General features: G+C 32.3%; 2 protein-coding genes and 1 long non-coding RNA gene across 3 annotated transcripts; 2 read left to right on the forward strand and 1 right to left on the reverse strand.

The window, feature by feature from the left end:
- Window positions 1-1,747: 1,747 nt before the first annotated feature.
- On the reverse strand, window positions 1,748-8,462 carry LOC125063164 (E3 ubiquitin-protein ligase MARCHF5). Its single transcript, XM_047669432.1, has 4 exons — window positions 8,107-8,462; window positions 6,894-7,139; window positions 4,407-4,597; window positions 1,748-3,125 (listed from the first exon to the last, which is right to left on the reverse strand). Exons 1-4 carry the CDS (start codon window positions 8,260-8,262, stop codon window positions 2,762-2,764), a joined length of 957 nt encoding a protein of 318 aa, XP_047525388.1. The 5' UTR covers window positions 8,263-8,462; the 3' UTR covers window positions 1,748-2,761.
- On the forward strand, window positions 4,290-26,748 carry LOC125063165. The gene is made up of 2 exons (XR_007119474.1): window positions 4,290-4,328; window positions 25,437-26,748. It is a non-coding gene; the product is annotated as an uncharacterized LOC125063165 (long non-coding RNA).
- On the forward strand, window positions 16,587-22,604 carry LOC125063163. The gene is made up of 4 exons (XM_047669431.1): window positions 16,587-16,871; window positions 18,108-18,330; window positions 20,700-20,777; window positions 21,038-22,604. Exons 1-4 carry the CDS (start codon window positions 16,845-16,847, stop codon window positions 21,790-21,792), a joined length of 1,083 nt encoding a protein of 360 aa, XP_047525387.1. The 5' UTR covers window positions 16,587-16,844; the 3' UTR covers window positions 21,793-22,604.
- Window positions 26,749-27,423: the final 675 nt, after the last annotated feature.

The raw sequence follows: 27,423 nt of genomic DNA on the forward strand, positions 1-27,423 counted from the left end.
AAGTATTCTACTTCATTATAAACAATAAAAATTTTGTTATTATGTTTATTAAATGATGCTAAAGCTTAGGCTTTAATTAGCTTGTATTGTTTATTTCATCATGATTCTATCGGATATAAATAATTCAAATCACATTGTTGCGTTTTTTAGTTATTAATATATAACTTTACAAGCCACCAGGAGATAACATACACGTCTCTCATAATGGACCTCGGACGTCAAACGGAACACATAATATAGAAATTTTACCTAAAAATAAAATTTGTATTATGTTTCCTAAGACGTCCGAGGTCCAAACAAGCTCTTCCTGGTTCTCTTATTATGAGACAAACAATGAACAAGAACTCTGGCGGCTTGCTTTAGCGCGATAAAAAGTTAGTTCCAGTTTCAAACGCTGGGCGCTGGCGGCGGTGTCACGTGGTGGGAAAAGGTCGGATACTAGCGATTTGGGCGGAAAAGGAAACGATGTACTCTCATAATGGACCTCGGACGTCTTAGGAAACATAATACAAATTTTATTTTTAGGTAAAATTTCTATATTAACTGGTCCATTTGCGCTAATATTTCTAACAGTCAAGAAAATTAATTTCATCTGTCATGTAGACGAACGTAGCCGTTCTGAATCTTGCCTGGGATAACTAAAAATGGTCAAATCTTGAGCTTAAATTTCCACTGGGTGGGTTTTCTTATTAATTAGAAAATTATGGTGTAAAATTAGTGAAAATTACATACTAAAAACAATGATTTTTTTGTTATCAATAGATTTATTAAGAAGCAGATCATAACATTAAGGTCCTATTTTGTATAGTAGTCCTAGAGTCTGGCTAATGAAAGTTGATACTGAAAAAGCGCGGCAAATTTAAAAAATATCAGCATGGCAGCCCTAAAGTAAAAAGGAAAGGAACAACTCACTTTGATACTTTGACATTCATTTTTATTTTACTAGTGGATTCTTGCAATTTTTAGGCTTATAGGTTTTGTGGACATAGGTTTCATCGAAGTAGATTATTGGCGTGCCTTCTGCACGTTTCGATGCAATGGTACGGTAAAAGCGATGTCTCCATGCAGCTATATCATATCGTTCAATTAATAATGAACGTTCATTTTTGTTTTTCTTAAATTCATAACCGCTAATAATCTCAAGACTATCTGTAAAAGAACAATAACATTATCTAAAACTAATATGTAATTATTTAAAATAAAAAAATATCAAGACATTTTGACCGTACTAACTTTAGTGTTGTCATATAAAAAGTTTGCAAAAAAATCCAGTATCTACTTTCGTTAGCCAGACTCTATCTCAATTGATTAGGCGACAGCACCCTTAGCACGAACAATAAATTGAATAGTTGTTAAAAAAAACGATTTAGATTTATAAGAAACATTATCGTATTTATGTATACAATTGACTTAAACACTTCACAAATGTTAGTAATAATGTTGTGTACAATTTATTAAATTCAAACCAAAAAATATTTCATGAAACTTTATAATACAAAAAAAATACAAAACATGGTTTATTATACAATTATACACTAAAATCCCGCCATCTCAACCGTAAATTAAAACATTTTTACATTTAAAAAATAGACATAGTAGATAATTTTTTTAATAAATTGTTAAGTATTTATCCTCTTTTTTAATATAATTTTAACTCGAAATAAAACGTTATATAAGAATATATTATGTAACAAGAATAATTAAAAGTCATTCTGTCTAAGCAAAATTAAAAAAAAAACAACAAAAACTCAGTTATCAATTTTCTAATTCATCATATGATTATTATATTATAAAAGTTATTATTTACATACGTTAACGTGATTTTACAAAATTGAATCTAAGATGTCATGGTTGTGGAACACAATACATATATTTTCTGAACTAAAAAGCTTTTTTGCAAGATTTATTTTGGGGGAAACTAAGGTCTAGATTTTTATAAGCCGCGTCCTTTAATTCATATTTATATTCAAAGCATTAAGCAATAAATCTTATATATAATATGCCAATGAATCAAATTATTAAAATTTTAATAAACGGTACGGTTTAAAAAATTGTGTTATAATTAATAGACTGAACATAGAAATATAAAATTCATATTTAATTTAGAACTAATCTTTCATTTGGAGGCTGAGAAGACAAAAGACAAAACTGAGACGTTTCGTTTGATTGGTCCATAGAAGCGCCAATCCAACCCGCATTGACAGGCGACGTCATATAATATTACGTCCGTTTGTCCATCACAATCAAACGCACTTGACAGGAGAATTTAGTTCATGGTTTTAACTTGATTCTGATATTCTGACCTTGGTTTATATGACTATTACTATGAGTTTTAATTACTCATGAAAAAGCTTTTATCTGTTTACAGCTAAAGATTTTAAAGTTAATCATATATCACACGCCCGTTAGACAACTTCAAAGCAAACATAGTTGCCAGATTTAAAAATATTTACAAAATTTACTCTATGGTTAGAAAAAAATCATTTTCATACAAAACCTTTTCGCTATGCGCTTTAAATTAAAAAGATTATTATTATGTATTAGGGTTTAGTTTTTTAGAGTTTCAGTTATTATATTATAATAGTTTACTCTTGCATCATTATTTTCATACAGATAACATAGTCAAATAAATATAAAGCGTAACTCGAATAATGTTATCTTTCACTGGCATTATGTACAAGTGACAACTCGCTTCCAAACAAGCGGCACAGTATTTTAAATGTCACTTTGACAGTTGCCCATCTGCCAATCCCAAAGATATTCAGACTACTTGTTCCGAATCGTCCCTCGCGACAGAATCGGATTGCCCTTGATTCATACTTCTATATAACTTTAAATTTGACTCTGTGTAATCTAAGATTTTTCTACTAGATTGGCGAATGTACAACATCTGTTTGTGATATATTTTAAGTGCACCTTTTAACGTTATGTATGTGAGACCGCCTAAAATCGTTCTATGAAGGTTATTTTTGATTGAACGAAAGAAAATTTTGCCTATAATTGTTGAAATTGTGGGTACGAGTAGGGCTGAACAAAATATTCGGGTAGGAGATAAATGTGATGTTGAGTTAGGTGATCCATTGTTCGGACTTGGCCCAGAGACAATTGCTCGCTCTTCATCCACACTGAAAAGTAATAAAATTTTACGAAATGTGTTCTTCGAGTCATACTGCAGCTAAAAAGTGTGTGTATGTACAAAGTACACGTGTCAGAAGTGAAACTTCTGTGGCAAACTAATCTTTAAGTGTTGTTCATATTTATACAAATCTAAAAGTTTAGATTTCCGATTAGAGGGACGGAAAAAGGAAGATATGTTAGGAATTTCATGAATTTAATTGTCATTAAAATATTAAACGTCGAATAATAAGTAATAAAAAATGTAAAAATAATTTTTTTTCCAACGCCGATAAAGAAGTTTGACTTCAAAAAGCAACATGGCGCGTAACCGAAAAACGTGACGATTTGCTACAAAATTTCTCCTATACATCGATAAAGAAGTTTCACTTCAAAAATATGATTAGTAAATATCTAGTGGGTAAGCGAGTTTTAACTTCAGTATTTTTTTACTGGAAGTGAGTAAGATTAAGGCAACCTTTACTAAATGTCATTCGTTTTGTCAATACTAGATAGTATTGACAAAACGAAGAGTATAGCTCATAAAATACTTTGCATCGAGAATAGTAAATTTGTATAGGTATGTTAACTAAAGCTGGCGGCTTCAACACATTTACACTTTGTGCTTGTGTAGTGTCTGTGAATAAGCGCGAGACGTGATGTCAAACTGAAATACAATCACAAATACATCATGAAATACAATCACCAAGCTTATGAGTATAAAAGAGACAGTTATTGTTTTTCTTTTGCTACTGTTTATGTTGATCTTTACTGTACATGTTGATCTTTTTTCAAACATTACCAGGGCAATCTCGTGAAATGGTGCACAATGTTTTTAATTATTTTAAGCATCTTAATAAAAAACAGTTTAATGAAAAAATTTTATATTTAATTTGACATCAGATGCGACTGGGGTTTCTAAGAGGAGTATTGAAAGAATTGTTAGTGAAGTAAAAGTGAAGTGTGTTGAGCTAGATGGAGCCTTTGTCGAAAAATTAAAAATTATTTACACAAACTACTCTTTTACGTTCTTGGTCGGGCTTAGAACTTTTGGATCCACCCTCGTATGCACATAATATTACATGTATTTGACACATTTTTATTTATTTACAACCCACCCAACCTTACTAAAACCAGAGTAGACTAAAATATATAGCTTGGCAAAAAAAGTCATATTTTTAAACATACTGTATAGTGAAATTGCATTAGTGTGAGTAGTGTGAACGCGCCAGCTTTCGATAACCGACCTATACGGGAACATACATGTTCAATTATATTTTGTATACACTTACTGGCCGAATGGTAATACATATGAAAGCGCCGGTATCTTAGCACAGTACTTCCTGAGGAAGAATAGCACAGAGTCTTCCCAGTTGTACATCTTGGCGCCGATGAGGGTCACAGGAATCGTCGGCAACAGCACCAGCAGTACCAGAGGGTCAGCCGACTCCATCATTTCCAGACCCTCCCTATGGCCGACAACCTGGAAATTTTAGATTTATTCATATAGCAGGGGATTATAATGTACGAATAATTAAAAACCCGTCAAGTAATTGTTTGACTAAAATATACAAACGACGATGATTATTAATTATGTAGCTGGCTTTTATGTTAATGATTTGTTTTTACTCGTTACTGTGACATTGTAACTACACGCGTCTTTTACAAGATCGGTGACAAAGCGTTACCGCGGCTGGTGCAGCGGGTACGCGTAAAGCATGTACGGACCGCATGTTGCAGTCAAGACCGACTGCAATATGCGGTTTGCTCAGGAACTGCTCGAGCGGTCCGTGTATTGCGTATATGAATTTAGTATGGAAACTGCAGATCGCCGTGCGGCGACCGCATATAGCAGTCGGTCTTGAATGCAACATGCGTGAATTTATACAAATCTAATACGTCTACGTCACCGATCTCGTCAGAGAGATGTGAATACGCAGTATGCGTTCTGTCCCACTCTAACGCACCTGCCCTACGTCATAGCACCGCAGTGCTAGGGCTTAGCTTGAAAATAAAGAACCGCATATTAGTATGTTAAGTCGTAATAGTTAATTCTTCCTTTTAACCTTTGGATTGACATAATCAGTTTTATTATAGATATATCTTAAACAATTAACATAGGAGCAGAATACAATAAAATAGATCTAGAAAAATAAAAAATCCTAGCTCAGAAGTAATTGACGTTAATGTAATTTTTAAAATAAATAAAACGCAATACAATTTCGTTCTACTATAACACATTGAGTAATAAAGTTTACATTCTGGCATAATTTATAGTAATTTGATGTAAAATAATATTATTTTAATTACTTATTATGTCGTAAATAAGATAATGCTATTAAAATTACTGCAGGCCCTTAAGGAACTTTCTCTAAACTGCGTCGAACATAGCTAATCTCTCAAGGGTTTAAAAGCTACGCATTGAATGTCACAAAGTACAAAAACCAATGAAGTTCAAGGAACTCATTTACCGACAAAGGATAACGGTTATATGTCAAACCGTTACTCATATTTAATGATCGCACTTAGCGTTAATATATGAAAAAAAACCGGTAATACTAGTGTGCGATCACGAAGGTTTAGTGACCTATATTCTGTCTTCGAGAGATGATTATTTAACACATATTTTAATAAAAAAATCTAACGCATCATCGGGACGACAGACGCAACGATGTTATAAAAACGGTGATGTGAATTGATGAGTATGTCTGAAAATTGTCTTCAAAGATTTCGATTAAAGCAACAGAAGCAGCTAATTTAACAGTCTGGTAGTGTATTTGGTGATTTTATTTTCCTACCAATAATTTTAATCAAAGATTACGAATATTTATTTTATTTTTGTTTTCACACATCAAACATGGTACAAAATGACTTAAGAGCTTAAGAAGGCGTAGCGCTAATCTGATCCATGAAACTTCCTCACAATCGAGTAGGCCGAGTAGCCCTCAATAATAAATAATCACAAACACAACATCAAACAAATAAAAAAATATATATATTGGCTTAATGTGGTAAGCCCACACAATTACATGTTTTTCATACTTCCAAAAATTCCATATATTGTTATTATAATTCACTTGCATAGCATTAAATATGCTAATTAACAGCGTCACGCTTCATTCGTATGCCATACATTTTGTATAACATATTGTAATTGGTATTATTTTTATTTTAAATCCCCGCCTACATCTAAATTAAAATTTATTTATCTTCAAAATGAGTGCAATCCCACTTTAAACAAATTAAAGTCATTAACTATGTGTAGTTAACATTCATAGACATTGTGTAATCAAAACATATTAGATTTGTTAAAAATTTGAGTAAATATACGGACAGCTGTCATATCAAATAGCAATGATTATGGTCGAGTTAATTTTAATGGACACGCACAATTAAAATCAATATTTATACCCATTGTAAATGAAAACCAGTTTTCATTTGTATTTACAACAGAAAATGTTGTAACAGAAATGCTTGCTTAAAGGAAGAAGTGTAGAAATTGATGTTGAAAGCAAGTATTCAAACACAAACAATACCAGATTACTAAATTAACTATAGTCCACTCATCCCTGAAGCAATAGTTTTTGCAACAGTTAAATATTATGCTTTATTTCACCTAAGAATTGTTTTTTTTTTTTTCAGTATTTTGTAAGGTGTAACTTAAGCTACATAAAAGTGTCACCGTATTAAATTTATTTTATTTTTATTATTCGGCATATATTATCTAAGCTTGTAGAATAATTAAATTTAAAAAAAAATATTGTGAGGTTTTATCTTACCTGCATAACAGTCACTGCACCATATGTAATAGCAATCCAGTAAATAGATCCTAGTAACACACCCCCAAGAATGAATGGACTGATTCTGCGTGTGATATCTTCTATAGCATCCAGCAAAATCACAAATGCTCCCATAGATGGGAATACCACTATGTATTCTACTTTGCATTGCGGGCAGAGAACTTTCCTACTAATATTGCCTCTCTGTTTTTCATCTACCCATCGCTGGAGACAACTTTGGTGAACCTGAAAATGTTGGTATTTGAATTAGAAATAGCTTAAAGAAATACAATCCATCTAGGTTTAGGATAGTAAACTACTTTTTACTTTTCTTTATTGGTAATATTTTTGTTGCTTTTCACCAAACTTTGTATAAGCTAGTAGACAAACTATTTGTTTTAAGACATATTTTTGGTATCATGATGAAACAGTCAACAATAAATCATAGTGGTATTATCTTAATATACATTACATAAATAAAGAAACATAAATACTGATGCAAGTGCATTGCTCTTGCAACAATGACTGTTATTGATGTGAAAATTATCTTTTGTTTTATCTTTGATTACAAAGAAATCAGGTTAATGATCTGCACAGGCGAAAGTTAGGTTTAAAAATTAATGTATCAATCAAATATAAAAGAACATTTTTAATATTTGATATGATACGTATAATATCTTTGATTGATAATTGAAAAAAAAACCTGCATCTGGGTAAAACAGTTTTAAATGTGTAGTCTGTTCTTTCTTTTTTTACAACCAGGACTCCACTAATTTCTACTTTTAGATCTTTAGGATCCAAGAAACAACATAAATTAGATTTTACAGACATAAGAATATAAAGTTATGCTTATCTAGATTCATATTAAACTTGAATGTGCTTTTTTGTATCTTGTGCAGATTTCTCCATAAATTTGTCTAAACTGCAATTGGTTTTTTCTCTGCTACAAGCTAATAATTTCCAAAATAGAAAGCTATATATGTAATATCCAAAAATGTAAGTAACTTGCATAAAATTTTAACTAACAGTAGGTTTGAGTATTTACCACTACTCAACTACTCAATGTAAAACATACTAAATACTCTACTATAATATCTCTTTATTCCTGGACTATACCCATATATTGTAATATTTATTGTATGCACTCCCCTTCAGTGTTTTATTGTATAAGTTAAATGTTGGAGCAACCAAATAAAATCCACAATTCACTTACCCATTTTGTTGTACCAATACACTTGCAAGGTTGTACCCAAGCGGCCAGTTTATCATCATGTTCGGTGGCAAAACAAACCCAACACGATTTGAGATTTTCGTCATCTGCTGGCTCCAAAGTTGTTTCGGACATGTTATCCTTGTCTTCTCTTGCCATTAGACAAAAACTTTCTTTCACGAATTGTGAGACCTGTTGTCAAATTTAACAACATAAACGGAAAAGAATATTTCCTACGGTGTGGTAGTCAAAATAAATATGTGATTGATGGAAGAAAACAACCATTAACAATTGTAGGTCTGTCGGTCTGTATTCTGCATTACACAAATTTTACTGGCTAATTGACGTATCAATATACATAATAGGAGAAGCCACTCTTACCCTAAATTTGACGCTATATTAGATGCAACGCCCTCTTAAGTTCTGGCCTTAAACTAAAACGAAAATATAATGTAGTTGGTTATATTACATTTAATATTTTCTTATTAAATTCAGTTTATTTCTATTAATCTTATAAGAAATTAATACAATTTAATAAATATAACGTTCCTTATGTGCTTAATCAGTTAACCGACTTAATTTATCAGAACTTACTTTGTAGGCAGAATTATTATGTTTCAGTCAGTTAATCAGAAACGAAACCAAGAGAACCCGACCCAACCCCGTAGCGCAAACTAGGGGCATGTGTTATATTTTATATACTTTTAAGTATTATAATTCACTGCTTTATCATGATATCATGTAACGAGAAGCATGTTGGAATAGTTGTAGGTTTTTTTTTAATAGCTTCACGCAGAGCTTATTGCCACAGACAAAGGAAAGGTAAGGAAAATAGTCAAGAAAAAGAGTTTTACATAGTTGTAGGTTAGCAAAAATGTTGTGCCTGTCTGCTGCTACGTCAAGATTGCTAAATAGGGAAAAGGGATGTCTTTATCCTCTTACTTTTAAGGCCACTGTAATGCGTAAAATGGAGATAATTTGAATATGGTCGCTTTTATTTTTATGTTGGTTGGCAGATTTGTTTTTATTTTTAATTATGATGGCAAACGTGGATCTGCCATATAAAGTAACTACCGCAGCCCATCGATGGCCATATTAGGGGCTACGATCCCGGCCTTGGGGAGGAGTATGCTTCTTTTTTATAATTTGGTGTCGTATCTCCCTGGGAACACCTGCACTAGAAGCCGATTCCATAGATTGCTAGTTCTCATAAAGATATACCTATAGAAGCGGATTCGACTTTCGGGCATCAAGGTGGTGCGGCTGAAACCTGATTTATTTTAGACTCGTGCGATAATGCAACGATGCAGCAGGAATCAGTTCAAACAATTATTCAGAACATTGCATGGTATACTGTCTATAATAAAATAGTGGCACAATGTTCCTGCGTAGAGAGAAAGGATCAAGCTGATCTGTAATAGTTTGACTGAATTCAGAAGCTCATATTTGGGAACACCAACCCAGCGATGTGTACAGTGTTTCATATGAGGTTGTAATTTAGACTTGAAGATTTGCATAAGTTGTACGTTAAATCTTGCTAATCATGATTTCATAATAAAAGAAATCTATGAAAATCAAACTTTAAATGGTAATTTAATTAGTGTTTTATTTAAAATATTCAATAAAAATAAACTTTCAATAAATATTTTGTTGAAACCAAAACCAAAATTAATAATGGTACCATAGTAAATCAACATGCTGATAAATGATATTCGAAAACTCTACTTCAACTTCTTAAATCAATTTTAATTTTCGTACCAAAAACTAGATGGCACTTGTTTCTTCGTAAAATGATAGCTCGGTATAACTATCCCTAGTGTCCTATTTGTCGAAAGCACGTCAGTCTACTGAGTAGTGAGTATTATGGCTGATTTACACAGGGTAAGTAGACAAGTCAGTCGCAGCGCCAATGTCGGCGCCGCGACTGACTTTAACTGTTTACATGAAGTAAGTAGTAGTGGTGCTTCAGGTTTCTCTTTAATAGTAACACTGTATACAAAATAATGAAGTTGTGAAGTGAAAATCTCAAAATCGTTTTGGTGTTTCATTTCCACCGCCGTCCGCCGATTCATTGACAAAATGTTTGAATTAACGTAAATAGTAATGCTGAGCCAGGGCCAATTACAACCACAGTACACACACATTGCACATTGGAAGCGAACCGAATGACAAAAGGGATTTTTTTAATTTTAATGTTTTAATGTCTATGTCTATGTCTATGTCTATGTCTATGTCTATGTCTATGTCTATGTCTATGTCTATGTCTATGTCTATGTCTATGTCTATGTCTATGTCTATGTCTATGTCTATGTCTATGTCTATGTCTATGTCTATGTCTATGTCTATGTCTATGTCTATGTCTATGTCTATGTCTATGTCTATGTCTATGTCTATGTCTATGTCTATGTCTATGTCTATGTCTATGTCTATGTCTATGTCTATGTCTATGTCTATGTCTATGTCTATGTCTATGTCTATGTCTATGTCTATGTCTATGTCTATGTCTATGTCTATGTCTATGTCTATGTCTATGTCTATGTCTATGTCTATGTCTATGTCTATGTCTATGTCTATGTCTATGTCTATGTCTATGTCTATGTCTATGTCTAATATTCCCTCTTCCCCCGGACTGCCGTATGGTGTAGACGTTTACACGAACTATTATCGAATTTTAAGGTAATTTAAATTAAAATCAGTAAAAAAATAGGACTGTATGAAGCGAAAGAGGTGCTTCGGACGTCGGGCTACAAATACCACGTCAGTAACGTGAAGACACACTCATTTTATTAATTCTGCTGCCCTGGTACATCAGACTATGGACAACTAATTAGCATACTCGAACGGTATATGGGTCACGCCCTTGAATACTAATTGGCTGCTTCGACAAGGACATCAACTAATCAAGGTCACGCGCCGCCTTACAAGGACAAGTACCGCCCCCTAAAGTGTCATTGATCGCTAGACCTGCGCTTGCGCCGCCTACGAGCTGTGATTGGCAGATAACGCCACAGACAATAAATGGACCGATTGTAGTGACTAGTTGGCTCCTTGTTTACATCACAGCCTAGTACTTACGGATTGAAATCGATAAGTCTAGTTCTGACTCAAATATTAGTGAAATGATGAACAGCACACCCCCTAATTTCATGTCGCGCGTCGTCAGTAAATAGAATTGCTTGAATTGCAAAAAAAAGGACCACGAGTATATTGCTGTATTGGAAGACAAGCTTGAAGACCTGCAGAGGAGTACTAGGAAAACCTGTATTGAGCTGAAAAACGTTCCTAAGATGCCTAAGGAAAGCAGTGATGACTTGACTAACATGGTATTGGGCCTCAGTAAACATTTAAATGTTAATATGGACCGTCGTGATGTCAAGGACATTAACAGACTACCAGTTAAGAAAAAAGGGGCTTCAAACACCCCTATAATTGTGGATTTAGGTTCTACTATTTTATAAACCAACCCACTAAAGAGTTCGAAGTCATAACATCAGGAACAAGACCAAACTTCAAGCAAAGCACCTCGGACTGACGACCCGGACGCACCTGTATTTTTATCAGAGCAATTGTCGTCGAGAGGCGCTCGCCTATTCTTTTGAGCCCGAGATTTGTCAAAATCTAAGCAATATAAATTTTGTTGGACATCACATGGTCGCATCCTAATAAAAAAGAGGAAAATTCTCGTGCTATTGTCATCAGGAGCGAGGCACCGATACACCATTTGCTGCAGAGCAGAAGTGGTCTACATACTCATGGCTCTTGATTCGGGAAGTGCATCCGGATGGGACGATATACCTATAGGCTTCCTTAAATTATCTAGAGACTTCGTAGTTCCCCTTATATGTCAACTGGCCAATCTATGTTTCGAATCGGAAATATTTCCGAAAGCATTGAAGCGATCCATCATTACGTCCGTGCACAAGTGGGGGACACGAGTGATGTCAACACTTACCGACCTATGTCTATCTTACCTGCACTTTCAAAGACTATTAAATAGGAGACTTTTTAGCTAGGTACTTGAATAAATATAAAATACTTTCTGATTCGCAATATGGATTTAGACATAGACGCTATTACTAGCTAGGGTAGACGGGGGATATAAATGCTTGACAGTATTCCTGTACTTAAAGAAAGCTTTTGACACCGTTTCGATCCCCATGCAGAGGCTTTAGGGCTATAAGAGGTACAGCTCTGTGTCATTTTGACACCTATCTTCGAGATCGGACTCAACAAGTTAAAATAGGAAATCGCCTCAACTCATGTATTTAATGTAAAATTTGAGACACAATAAACATTTTTTTTTACAACACATTATTTAGTACATCCATTCAACTGTGATTAGGCATAAGTTCAAAAAGACAGAAAAACATTAATTATAATATGTAAAGAAACACATTTTAGTATAAAAATATAATATAGATAACAACTATGCAATGACAACCATTTCGTGGATAACGAACATAGAGATATAATATATACCTACCTACTGATAACGAATAAAGACGTGTTGTGCTGATTGCTTTAGCCTTGTAGAGCTCTTTTTGTTTTGTTTATTAATGCGCCAAAAGAACTTTTGTTCTACAAAACATTTTTTTTAAATATTATTTTACATGCATTACTGATTACATACATATTTTATTTTACATGCAGCATGCATGAAAAGTGTTAGGTTCTTCCACAACTTAAACGGTATTATTTTTGTATTATTTTTTTTAATTCCAGGCCCCAAGGCCAATAAGTATTCTACGCACTGATTTTACTAGAAAGGTGTGTTAAAAAACCTTTGTCGGGGTGTGCTGTGCGATTCCGCGGCCTGCGACATGGCGCTCATGGGTTTCGAACCTTGATTTGAGAATTTCTTAAATATGAATAGTTTATTAAATATTGGCAAAAAATGAAATGCCATTTTTTTTCATCTTTAATTGTTTATAACTTTTGTAATTTTTTATGTGCTAATACACGCTTTTGGCACATTTTTCTAGACGTCATTCCGGATCCAATGAGCTATCGCACATAATTTTAAGAGCAGTATCTCTATTTTGTACCATTTTCAACTTGTCGACTAGACTAATACTAGAGATTTGATTAGAATGAAACAACAAAATAAATTATGTGGATTGATGACGTTTGCGTTTGACCTTTGGACTCGCCAAATAATTATGAGCGTCGGTATATGCTTTATCACACTGCACTGTGGCTTTTAGCAACTAGACTAGTTATTCAGAAATTTATAATCACAGATGAGTTAAAAATATTATGTATAACATTAGTTATGAATTGATAGTAATATTCGTAATTAATGTTGATAAAAACTCAGTACAAACTTATCGTCACTGTAGAATGATAACCTCGTATGTCCAGAAAACCAAACATTACAGGAAACGAAAAAACTGTTTCATTTCCTCAATGTTCGTTAAAATATTATTATGTGTTTTTGTCCATAGTTTTAGATGGTAAAGAGGACTTATTTATTAATTACATAAATTACTACTTACTTCATGATTACACCAGTTAATTAACATAGAGTCTAAGAATAAATAATAAATGTTTATTATTCTACAGTGACGTTATCATAATTGTACCTCTGAAACAATTATATCTATGTATATTTATAATATTTAGACTTCCTCTTAAAAGAGGAAGGAAAGTGCTACCTCCGGCCTAAAGAGAAGATCCACGACCATTACACAAATAATAATTGCACATTTCTTTATTGGTTAAAACTACTTACCAAATTGTAAACTTGAAATGACAAATTGATGTTTCTTAGAATTTCAATTGATACTTATATGTTGTCATAAGCTTTTGCAATAAATACATTATTAAGTTTTTAAATGTTCATTTTATTAAAAGAATATATTTTTAATAGAATAATTTTGGAAATGTCTTTTTCTTTTTCTACTGTTTCCCAAAATTATTAGAAAACAATAGAAATCTCTCGTCTGTGAATCTCAGCCGAAGAACTTATGTTTAAGCTGCAATTTTATATTTAAATAACGCCTAATCTCTCTTCTTTTTTCGATTTCTATTATAAAGGAAGGAACAAGGAAAGTATGGACATTATATGTTGATGCAATTGGCGAAATTATACCCTGATAGACGGAATAATATGGATTAGGAATTTAAAACAAACATATTAAGAAGAACAATTTAATTGAATCATTTATTGTAATAAAATATACAGTCTAGTGTACATCCATTACTACGATTACTTATGATTTTTTTCTTAACAAATCAAAAATTTGTTTGTTACTCACGTCTTGTTTTACATTGAATTGGTTTTTAGGCGCTACTGATATTTTATAAGATTTAATAGGGTAATGCTATACAATATATTATAATATCCTGGTATTGTTTACTGAAAGAAAACCTTTACTTCGCTTTGTAATTGTTTTGGGTGCTATCAAGTATGGTTTAAATCTGTTTTCATTGACTTTCATTAGTCCTATAGACTGGAAACGACAAGTTATTGATTCTACCATGTGCTATGTGATTATTAATGGGCTAATCATTACATTAGCCGCTAATGCAATTTTCCTTGAGATTTCATCATTATACCTAAACCTTTATTAAATCTAAGATAGATAATGAAATTTGGGGTAAAACCCATTTCTTAACGTTTAATACGCCAACAACACGTATATCTAATTATATCTTGTAGCAGCGGGAAGCGGTAACCGTGCGTTCGAACGAAATCAGTGGGAAATCGGAGACAAAACATGGATGGCAACACTTCCCAAATTATTGCAAAATTACGAACCGCGAGACATTTTCTTCATTTTCAACTGACAAGAGTAAGATTAAATTGATGCCGTTGAAGAAGAAATTGAAGTCCTATGTTTTCAAGGAAAAAACTTGTTATGGTGGTAAAGCAAGTAAAGCGACATTGTCCTGTCCTGTGCCCAGTGGCGGATTTATACATCTGCCGCCCGTAGACTATTCAATTTTTGCCGCCTCTAAATTTTGATATCTTAGTCCACAGTCATATCAATTTTCTATCAATAAAATTCCAACTTTATAATTTGTGCTCCATCATCCTCGTTACATCAACTTTTCCCATATAGTTATTATTATTGAGAACTATGGTACCGTGTTAGATCCTTGATTATTTTTACAGCAAAGAATTATCAAAAAACATTATTTTAAGGAAAAAATATCGCAATCGTATACCACTTTTAAAGTAAGGTAAGGTATGTCTTAAAACTATACAATACTTACAAAATATGAATTAAGCTTACGTAAAAAACATAAATTTGGCGAACGTTGATTAACATTTATTATTACGCTCACAGTTTAAAAACAATACAATAAATATATCTTTTCTTTATTATTTGTTAGCATTATGATTTAAGTTAAATTATAAAAGCATTACAATACTTTTTTGCGAGACTTTGAATTCGCAAAATCATTTATTATATCGTCGTACGAAATCTTGTTCATTAGCTCATGATGTGATTGCATCAGAATATGATTAATTATTTTTTATTTAAAAGGAAGTAATTTTAATGCCATATCGTATGGATTTTGGATGATCGTGTTCACAGTAAACACGATAACTTTCGAAAAAATATTTTTTAAAATTAGGTAGAATTTAGGGTTGCACGTTATGAGATCTTTAGCAACCAATATGGGAGTTCATACTTTTATTAGATTTAAATCATAAAGTACACTTTCTATTTCAATCTATTCCAAAAAAAAAAAGATCATAACTATTGAATAAAAAAGGGTGCGTGTACTTATGTACGCGAAGTTATACTTCTTTGGCATTATTAAAAATAGTTTTTGATTGCATGCAAATAAATATTACAATCAAATAATCAAATACTGGAAAAGGAGTCATTATAGTCAATAAAGTTCAGTTTACATTTGAAAAATTAAATAAATAAATATTTATTATTATTCTCTTATATTAAGTGTATCATAAATTCTATTATTATTCGAATGTTGCTTTTAAATTATATCCAATGCCGTATCATCTTCCGTGGGCAACGTCATACTGATAATTTCGTGTCACGGTGCGCGCGCATCGTAAAATTTCACTCTCATCAATTTTTCTTAACGCGCCCAAAGAAGTATAACTTCAAAAAAATTAAGTCAAGCTACAGGCGTAAGTATATCCTTAATAACTGAAGCGGCATGTATGTTTGCCAGCATGTCGAAAAAATTAAAGACTAATATTTCAATTCTAACAGGCTAGGACATAGAACAAGTAAAATTTATAAATTGATCGTGCACGTGATAGAGATATCACAGACTCTTCGATACAGAATAAAGTGAAAACAATTTGTAATAAAAATTGGTGTAGTTTTATTTCATCATAGGTTATTGGAATGATATTTAATATGGAGAACGTAAAAAGGTATAAAGGTTCGTTGAATTTTATTATTGGGTGGGAGATTATTATCCATAGCTGGCAACATTAGATCCGCCCCTGTGGTGACGTAGGTGTCGTAGGTGACGTAGGTGTAGCGACTGCGGACTGGCGCTCTTATTAGGCGCTGACGGTAGGCGGCAGCCGGCAGACGGCAGTCGGCACCAGCCACCGGGTCAGTGGACACTCTAGTGTCATCTGATTCACTTGATTAGTAAATAGTGTAATAAAAAAGATTGAGGTGAAGTGTTGTGCAGTGTACTTTAAATTACCAGTTTGCAAACAAGTGTTTGTATTTTGTAGTGAATGTATTAGACAGTAGACACCATAATAATTGTTATAGATAAACTCAAAGTAGTGCAGTCACACTATGGCTGATACTATGAAAATAAAAGATGTAAGTACTATTATGATGTTGCGTCATTCATTATTGTATTGCGCTAATTTTTGAAACCGCTGGATTCGAATTAAAAATTATTTTTGTGTATTTTATTTAAAAAAATCGGGTCGGATTTAGAATTACGTCGCCCGAATTTGATGATAGTGATTATGTACCTTGATTGGAAACCTCCAAGTGATTTTTGCTGGCGAAGTTGCGTAAAGTATTAAAAACAAGGGTGCGTGGAAGTTATACTTCTTTGGCTTTCTTTATTTTTTTTAAATATTAAATAATTAATTACAAATATTTAACGTTAATAATTTAATAATATTTAATATTTAGTATATTTCAATTATTATTCTTTTTTCATTCAATTATTAATTAATATGAATAAAAATAATAATATAATAAAATAATAATTATTATTTATTATTTTATTATATTATTCATTCAATTTAATAACTACGTATGTTTCATAACCTTTTAACTAAGTAAAAACAGGTCTTTGTGAAAAAGCATTGCTAAATTTCTTTGAAAAAATAATTAAAACTTCTTTATTTGTTTAAAAGGTAAATGTCATTATGTTCATTCAAAATTCTTGGCATAGCTGCTAACTTCACGCATATTTTATTTATTTTTACTTGTAGATTGTCTTATTCCCATCTCGCTCGCGCACGCTATAATCACACTGACAACTTTGTGTCTTAGGTGCGCGCGCATCCTAAAATTTCATTCACATAAATTTTTCATAACGCGCCTAAAGAAGTATAACTTCAAAAATTTATTTAAAATTTTGTTAAATGTATATATTATATTATTCCTCCACGAGTACGGTTTTAAAATAACACTCTAGAGGTAAAATTGACCATACATATAAAAAAAAAATAGTTTTGATGCAGAATGTCACATCTCTAATAACCAATAGAAAAGTACGGTTTTTTACGAATTTCAATACATTTCACAAAATTTTAAATATTTTTCTTAACACTTAGACGCAACTTCGGCAGCTATAATCACTTCGAGGTGTTCCAATGGAGGTCCACCGAGACACCTACATAATCAGTATCATCAAATTCGGGCGACAGATTTCTAAATCGTATTATATATATTATTTTTTTCCTAATAATAACTAATTAATTTTACATGCAGCATACAGGTCATTAATAAATAGCATTAGGTTCGTATAGTTAAGGTTTCTTCCTCTGCTTAAAGACCTTTAATAAGGTAATTTAATATGAATTTTTTCTACTCTAGATAAAGGACGAAAAACCTAAAACAGCATACTACGTAGTGCAGTTTCTAGAAAGGCCATATGCTTATTTGGGTGAATTTATTTATATACCCAAACAAGACATTCTTCAAGCGAAAGATACAGGTTACATTGTGTTCACATATCCCATCGATCCATCCATGAAGAATAATGAAGCTCATTATGATAAATGGCCTTATTTCTTGGGTAAACTGCATAGTGCGACAGGTAAGATGTTTTTCATATTTTTGTTTATTTAAAACGCAGAATTCATAATTTGTATACTTTTTTTTAACAATCGGGTCAGACAATTGTTTATACGGATTTAAATTATCTAAATCACCTGAAAAGTAGTAGGTATTTTATGAAATAGAGCGATGTTAAAATGTATGCATTTAGAAAAATATCAGTTTCGTAGGGGCCATCCTTAAAGTACGTCACACGTTAATGGGGAGGGAGGTTATCATCGTGTGACAAGGGGCATGGGGGGGTCAATACTTTTGTGACGTCACATGTTAAAATTTAAAATACTAAAACGCAAACTTTGGATTTTGAAAAATTTTAAAATTTACGAACTTGATCTATATTTACATTGATATACAAAAAATATATATATTTTTATCTTTAATAAATATAATTAATCGTTTATTATTTTCTAACTAGACGTTTGTTTTTTCGGTTTTATGAAATGTTGGACTTTATGTTGATTTTATTAGATTATTATTTAATAAAAATAAGTAAAAAATGAAAATAGCTGTTTTCTCTCGATTATTTTTAAATACATACATAAATTTAAAAAATGTGTGACGTCACATCAGGAGGGGGGGTGTTATAAAAATGTGACAACCTGTGACAAGGACGGGGGGAGGGGTTCAAAAGTCTTAAAATTCGTGTGACGTACTTTATGGATGGCCCCTTAAAGATGTGGTTGGAATACTTTTTTAATGGGAAAATCCCAACAATTTTTAACACAAAGTAGAATAATAATAGCTATCCCAATATGCCGGTTCGATAAGAACTGGGCTCGCCCCAACATTTTGTTTACCATGAAGCGTGTGCGTGATGACTCATCGTGTAGATCTCTCATAACAACTATTGCGTAATAGGAAATCATGAAAGCTTACAATTAATTTTAAAAATTTTATAATAATTCGTAAAAAAACAATCTTAGTAGCTGTCCGTCGTCTTTTTTTTTTAATATACGAAATCCAGCATAATATAAACATGGGCGCCACAAATTGGACCGGCTCTTTAATTCCAGAAATAGATTAGGTACCTACGTCATGCACTGTTTGTTAGTTCGCCTTTATCGCAAAAGTTGTATGATGAAAACAAGTTAAATTTGAATTGAAATATTGTCTTTTGGAGTTCTTAGGCTTTACTTTTCCCAATAATGTTTATTGGTTTCTGCAACTTAGTTTTTACTTTTGGTTACATACGATGTTTTATCTAGATCTAGTACAGTTTGTATAGCATAAAGCTTACGAGGGCAAAGTCCTATTTTTATAATTTTACAAATCTATGCGGATAGATTGTAAGTACATAGTCGTTTCTGTCGCTGTTTTTTTTTATTTGTTTTTTGATAGACGTTTGCGAGCTTTACACAAAGGTTGGTGCGAGGTTGGCTCAAAATCTACTCTTCAATCTTTACTCTCTCAATTGGGATAGATACTGATGACTTAACTATATCAAACATGTAATTAATGGTTTAAATATTAATTCATTCAGAAACTAAACAAAAATATCATATAATATAAAATTACGTTAATATACATACGAACGCCGGCAGCAGACGAATTGTTTTTAAATTAACTTTGCAAAATTCCAGTTTTCGATGTGACCGTGAGCCGTGACGCATAATTTTAAATTCACACACATATTTTATAGACATGTTTGTTTGTAGGAATATACATATGTATGTACATTCTTGTTTGAAATAGGTATTAGCTCCTTTATTTTCTATATTACGTGCTATTGTTGGCATAACAATTGATACAATCTTATTAATATTATAAAGACATACATAATTTTTTGTGGTTGTTTGTAATTGTTCAGTTGTTTTTTTGTTTATAAACAAAATCAGAAGATGAACCCACATTACAAAAATTGCAATATTTGGTTTATAGAAGTACCGAAATTTTTCCTTGAAATCAAAGAAAAGATTTGGTTGAGGCTCTGATGATTCTGTTTTACTTTTATGGCGCTAGACAATAATCGGTTAAATCCATCTGAATAGAGAAAAATGAATTTCTTGGACAGCTAAGAATACTAACTTGACCATAGTAAGACGGTTGTAGATAAAATCCCGTCTTTCGACACTTTGTCACGTACGGATGCAGAGTATTTTTGGAGATTTACCACGTAGAGGCCCTCGCGAATACACGATTGCCTAGCAGATTGGAGCACACCAGTCCTTAAGAACTCCTGAACCGTACGGCGTACAAGTTAAAGCTCTTACTATAATGAAGTGCTATACTATGCTGATTAGTGCTATAGAGAATGCCTCCGTCTGGCTATACTCACGGGGCGTACCCCCAACAAGATTGTTAGTAGGTATTTTGGTATACGTATACTCACAAATACACTTTATTTTTCAGATTCTGCACAAAAGGCAAAAGATATTTGTAAAGACCTGAACTCTCGGAAACCAGATTATGAAGATGGAGATTTAAAAGGTAGTTATTTTATGCTTCTGATTCTTTCGTATACTTACTTCTTTAGGTCTGTATATGAAAACGTAGTTCAAGTTATAATCTAGACTATCTATGTAAAATATTGCGTAAATAATAAAATAAATAATAGAATATTTGCAAATTATGACTAGGAAAACGGTTACATCGAACGTATCTCTTACTTCTATTTTGTTTAAAACCTCTAAATAGAAGGAAAGTTCCTTTTATTTAGAAGTTTTGACAATAATAATAAAAAATTCTAGATCCTGAGGATAATCCAGCTGATTTAGAAAAAAATGGAAAAAAGCGGAAGGCTGAAACAAAACATACGACAAACAAAAAAAAACTTGAAGAAACGACAACACCTAAAGATATAGAAGTTTTAGACGATGATAGTATGTTAACGCCAGATCTTTTGACAACTTTAACGAAACAATTGGAATCCTGCGAAAAACAAGAGCAAAAACTAAACGAAGCTATAAAATTAATTCACCAGAAATCTTGTGCGTTTAAAGAATTTATAGAAAAACTCAAATCTTACAACAATCAAGATAATACCGTCGATGATACACACGAGGAGCTACTCAAAATAATCAAAGAGCAAGTTAAACTAATCAAAGAACTTAAATTGCAACTGGAAAGGAAAAATGGGACTGATTTTGCAAATCACAAAGAAAATTCTGTTACTCGATGGACTTTGAGATATCCTAAAGAAACTAACGATGCATTCGAGTTACTAGCTGGCAGTGGTGTGTATATAAATGGTGTAGCATGTTACTACATTATAAGGGCGGCACAAACGAGAACTGAACTGGCTCGCATGTTTTTACACGAGATATTCATAGATAAAGCTTTAAAAAGAGGCAATTTTTCTTCACTGGATTCACACGCTATAAATATTTTGGTAGAAGCTTCTGCAAGTATAACCCGACATAAGGGCGATAGATTTGAAGATGTTTCAAAAGACAAAATTGTAAGATCCATCAGAAACCGGCTTTTTAAAAAAAAACCAGCTTAAATGTAAAGCCAGATTAAGTGATTGTATTGATACGTTTATCTGGTTAGTTTTTAATGCAATTGGACGATAGCTTCTAAGAATTGTTAGGTTAAGAAGATGGCAGGACCAATTGGCTACCCATTATCTGTCATATTATGACAAAGTGTGTCAATGGTCTTCCCTTCAATTGCATTTTGATTATTTTTTATTGATTTTAGCTTAATCATTATGTTGGTATTTCACGTGCCATATTATTGTCTAATATTTATATATTTTTGCGTATATAAGCCACAAATCTAGGCTAGATTAAATACAAATGGCAGATTGTACCTCAGGAAAGAGCTTGTGATAATCGCAACTGTAATAGTTTATTTAAGGGACGAGTCCAGGGTTCGAATATATGAAATATATGAGTGAAAAGCACAATAGGCTTTTTAAAGTAAGCATTTATATTTGTCTCACTTATCAAAATTATAAGTGTTTGAAATGTTTTTAAACCTTTAATATTGTTAAATAGTGAGAGATAGATAAGAAATACATAGGTATATTAAACTAATATTAATTATCAGAACTGTTATAAACTAAGATTTAATACCTACTACCTCAGTTGAATGCCTACTATGAATTTTTCATGTATAGTAGATAGTCATATTTTTTACAAACATACAATTAATGTAAGTGATAAATATTGTACTTTTTTGCTAAATACTTAATAGAATCGGCCGGCAACGCACCCACTAAAAATGGGTGTACATGGGCTGCGATGACTGCTCTTTTTGGGCGCACCGTAGGCGGTTTTGCCGCCCTATTCTATAAAAATAAAAAATAAAAATAAATAGTTTTTTTAATACCTCTTACATTATAAGAAACTAGATAGCTGTTTCATGGCAAATTTGCCTGTACAAAGAAACTGTGCCTCCCAACACAAATTGATTCTTTCAAACTCGAACCTGTGCAGAGCCATTCTGTAAACTCGACAAATATTTCAAAAGTTCAGCCTCTAACTAGCAGTCTCTGTCATACTTAGCGCCAAGTCTCCTACTTTATGACCATGCCAATTCCAATAAAGAAGAAGTCATCTAGGAACGAAACTCTACTTCATTGTGGTTATTTTAGAATTCGTAGCGTTAATATCAAAAACATAGAATTATATGACACCTAAAATAATTTAAAATTTATTTTGTATCTTAAGCGCTATTGTTGATTCGCGTCACTGCATTTAAAGTAATCAAGAGACTATTAACTATTAAGATTGGTTGATGAACGCATATAGATTGACTGATTAATGTTTTCGTTTGGTTTATCGTTCATTGTCTATTTCAGACATTTGCATTGATGGGGTGACGATTCTAATTTTGGACATAAGACTTTTAAACAGGTAATGCTCCCATCGATGTAAAAGTAAACTTCGTCAAACGGCATCACTGGCGTAAGAAGAGAGTCAGACAGTGTGACTACGTGGACGATGCCTAGACTTTAAGAATAGAATTGACTCGTAAATCTTACCCAGATTGATGTCTTATGAGATTATTTAGTAGTTAACTTTTAAAAGGAGAATTTGCCACTTTCCTTTTCATTCATTCATTCCTTTTCGTCTCCGTCAAGTCGAGCAAAAAAAGCGGCAGGGTTTTCGAAGCAGTTCGGGCCATTTGAGACCCCCTATAACTTCGTTAGGGCAAAAAATTAAAAGCTTGAATTTTCATTAATTTATATAGGATTACAAATTTATTCATTATATATAGATATGTGATAGGTAGGAAGTACCTAAAACTATAGTTTCTATCCTCCATTTTGTTTCTCTAAAACCCAACAGCTTTTAAATATTTTTGTCAACAATCAAATTAGAGATCATTGTTTTTGAGGATTTACCTTGCCTAAACTATTAAAATATTAATATATTTACAAAAATATCAGTGTGGTAAGATGTGATAAGAGTTTTGTTTTGTAGACATACTTGTTTAATGGTAAAAAACCCAAGAATTTTTAACTCCAAGTAGAATAATAATAGCTATCACAACAAGCCGGTTCGATACAAACTGGGCTCGTCCAATTTTGTTTAACATGAAGCGTGTGCGTGATAACTCATCGTGTAGATCTCTCATAGCAACTCGGGGATATAGCATAAATACGAAATTATGAAAGCTAAGAATTAACTTCTATTGTAATTGCCATAAGTATATCACATTGAATAATAGAAAAAATATTTTTCATAAAAAATTGTATAAAAAACTAATTTCTTAGTAGCTGTCCGTCGTCTTTTTAGAAAAATATTCAAATTCAGCATAATAAAAACTTGGGCGCCAACTATTTAGACCGGTTCTTTATCTCCAGAAATAGATTACGTCATGCACTGTTTGTTAGTTCGCCATTATCGCAAGTGTTGTATGATGAAAACAAGTGAAATTTTAATTTAAATATTTTCTTATGGCTTCAATAATACATGTCTATTGGCGTCTGTTACTTTTTTTACTTGTTGTTACATATGATGTTTTTGTACTTCAGTTGTTTACGCATTATGTAGTACAGTTTGTATAGCATAAAGCTTAGGAAGGATGAGTCCTAATTTATATTTGTACAAAAACATGCCGAGGGATTGTAAGTAATCGGCAGACAGTTTCCGTGACTGTTTTATTGATATTTTCCTAGACACGTATGCGAGCCTTGGAGCGAGGGCGACTAACTACTAATTAGTGAACGTAACATACACATAATTACAAATTTATTTGATTGATTGTCAAAGTCGAAAACATAGTAAACAGTTTTTTTAATTATTTAAAAAACTGGTGTAAGATAAAATCTGTTAAAATAATTAACTGTTGAAATCGAGCTTTCGTCATCTATCCACAGACACCGATACGACCTCCCATGGATAGCTTGTACCGATAAATGGCTATTACAATCCGTGGATTGGTTATTGGCACACTTGTTACTACATTTGGATTAAGATTACTATCTCAGATGGTGGATTATGGATTGAGATAGGTTATTGGGTTCGGGCGTTAAGTAAATACTAGAATTTCGTCATAATATATAAAGTTAGAATCTAAAGAAATGTTGCACAATATAAACAAGTTTTTAATTGATACAGGGGCAGAAGAAATACTTCTAAGAATTAATTCTTTTGAATGAGAAACGTTAATTTACGAAGATATACTATAAAATTAACAGGAATTGATAAGGATGCTACTCCAATCAATGAGGTTGGTTGTGTACATTTAACCTTTGAAATATTCGATAATCAAGTTGAGCATACTCTTCACGTAGTATCAAACAACTTTACTATTCAATATAATGGTGTAATAATAATAATGTAATAATAATAGGTAGTGATTTCTTGTAAAAACTAATGCGGTAATAAGTTACAAGGATAATAAAACACGAATTTATAGTAAAGAGCTCGATATTATGAATGAAAATCGGAGTTGTAATAAACTTTTAATTTAACTACAGATTTAATTATGCAATAGGAAGTGTGACAAGATACAGAATGCAGAAGTTCACCGATAGCATAATATGCGAGTCGAATTTTAAATATTAGCGAAATTATTTATTTTACTACAGAAAAGGAGTTATTATACAGATAGGCTTTATCTTTATGGTCGCAAATTTATAATTATAACGAAAATGTAATGTTTGAAGTGGGAGACTTGATTTTAATAGTATAGGGTAGAGCGGGGCTAGTTGAGCATAGGGGCAAGTTGGGCAATCGAAATATCTCGGAAACTATTCACCTTACGCGGGAGTAGCAAATAGCGAAAAGAAGGAGTCGTAGGAGGGGTAATCATCGCACGATAGCTAGTGGCAGCTCGACGAGTGAGTGAAGTGTCACGGCGTTTTGTTTATTTTGTGACCAAAAAGTAAAAATATTGTTTATCGCAAGTTTTCGTCTGTCTTTGTCTAATGTTATCTGTTTTCAATCAGGACAGTGTTAATCTTCCAGAAGATTATTGTATTTTTGATTTGTAAATAGGATTTGGGTCTAATTCTAGGCATTTTTTTACAATCCCACTTTTCTTTTAAAATTCCGGGTTGGGGTAAGTTGAGCAACTATAGCTCAACTAACTCCACGACTTAAACAACTGATGAGTAATGAATCTTTTATTTTTGTTTGGATGCTTACAAGAGGAGGAGATGTTCTTACACTACTGAATACTTAAATAATGCTGCAAAGGCTGTCCACGATGACGGAAAAAGTGTAAATACCGCCGCTAAAGAATTCGGTATGGGTTGACTTTTAAATAAATTAAATGAAGGTGATGGTTCATTTATGGGCTATACAACACCGAGGGAAGTATATCCTCCCTCACAGGAGGACTGTTTGAAAAAATACTTGCTACAAATGGAATTTTTCTCCAAAAGACGACCATCGCCTTGCCTAAGAGTATGCTGCTAAATTTGGCATTGAAATTCCACCCAGCTGAATTGCAAATAAGATGGCCGGAAAATAATGGTTGATGATGTTTTTAAAACAAAAAAATCGTAGCTATCCATACAAAAACCCGAACCCACCAGCCTTGGTAATCTTTTTTAGAAATAATCGGAAGTAATGGATAGATATGGATGCTCATGTTTTGTTGTTCTAGTTTCGGGTAATTATACAAAGAAAATTTCTTTAAGTTTTGTTGTTCTGTCAATAAAAGACTATAAATAAAAAGCTGACTGTCTAACACATATTTTACTTCATCTCAAGTTAACATAGAACCCATTGTTTGGCCTAGACATTCTTAGTGCTCAACTTGCCCCATACCCTTGCTCAACTTACCCCACCTATGGGGTACATTGAGCACACTTGACTTTCTGCATTTAAACATCTGTAGCTATTATATTGGACTTGTTACAAAAAAATACTATGGACACTTTTGTTAAGGGATAAATTACTAATCCATCAGGACACATAACAACTCATTGAGACTTATCATTGAGGAGCTATATCCAAGCAAGTGAAAAATTGCTCAACTAGCCCCGCCCTACCTAATAATATATATAATATAACTTTAACACAGTATGTTGTGTGTACCGAGTCAATAAAAGTATTACAATACATATTAATTAATAATAAAAGACATTCGTGGTCGCTTATCGCTAGTATTACTGATATACTGACTAACCTCAATCGAGGAAGAGGTCATTTATAATACTTTATAATAAGCAAACAATACCAAGTAGATTTGGACTAAACATTTATCAAAGTAAACACCAAATATCCTTAATGAGTTATGTGCAAATGGAAATGATATATTATATTTATTTATTTTAACATTCTAAGAACATTACAATCCTCCCTTCTTAAGAAAATAAACAGATTTTATTTTAATTCATTATGTTCTTATATTTTACATTCATAGAACTTATTCTAAAACAACAACAAAATAATCTTTTTTTTGGTTTATGTACTTCCTTATACAACAATACATAAAAATAAAACTGTTAAGAAAATAAAAGTTGTCACCCATGACCCGTAATTAAAAAATAAGAGTAAATAATAAAACATTAAAATATAATCGATACCATATCGATCGATGTCTTAAATACTTTCATTTTCTGCTTTATTTATAGCTTTATATTTTAATTTATTTTATCTATTTTATGACTCGCAATTTTTAGACTTTCTATATCTAACTTTTCGTGAAGTTTAATGGGTATACACTTCAT

This window comes from Pieris napi, chromosome 3, assembly GCF_905475465.1.
Source record: "Pieris napi chromosome 3, ilPieNapi1.2, whole genome shotgun sequence".
Lineage (NCBI taxonomy): Eukaryota > Metazoa > Arthropoda > Insecta > Lepidoptera > Pieridae > Pieris > Pieris napi.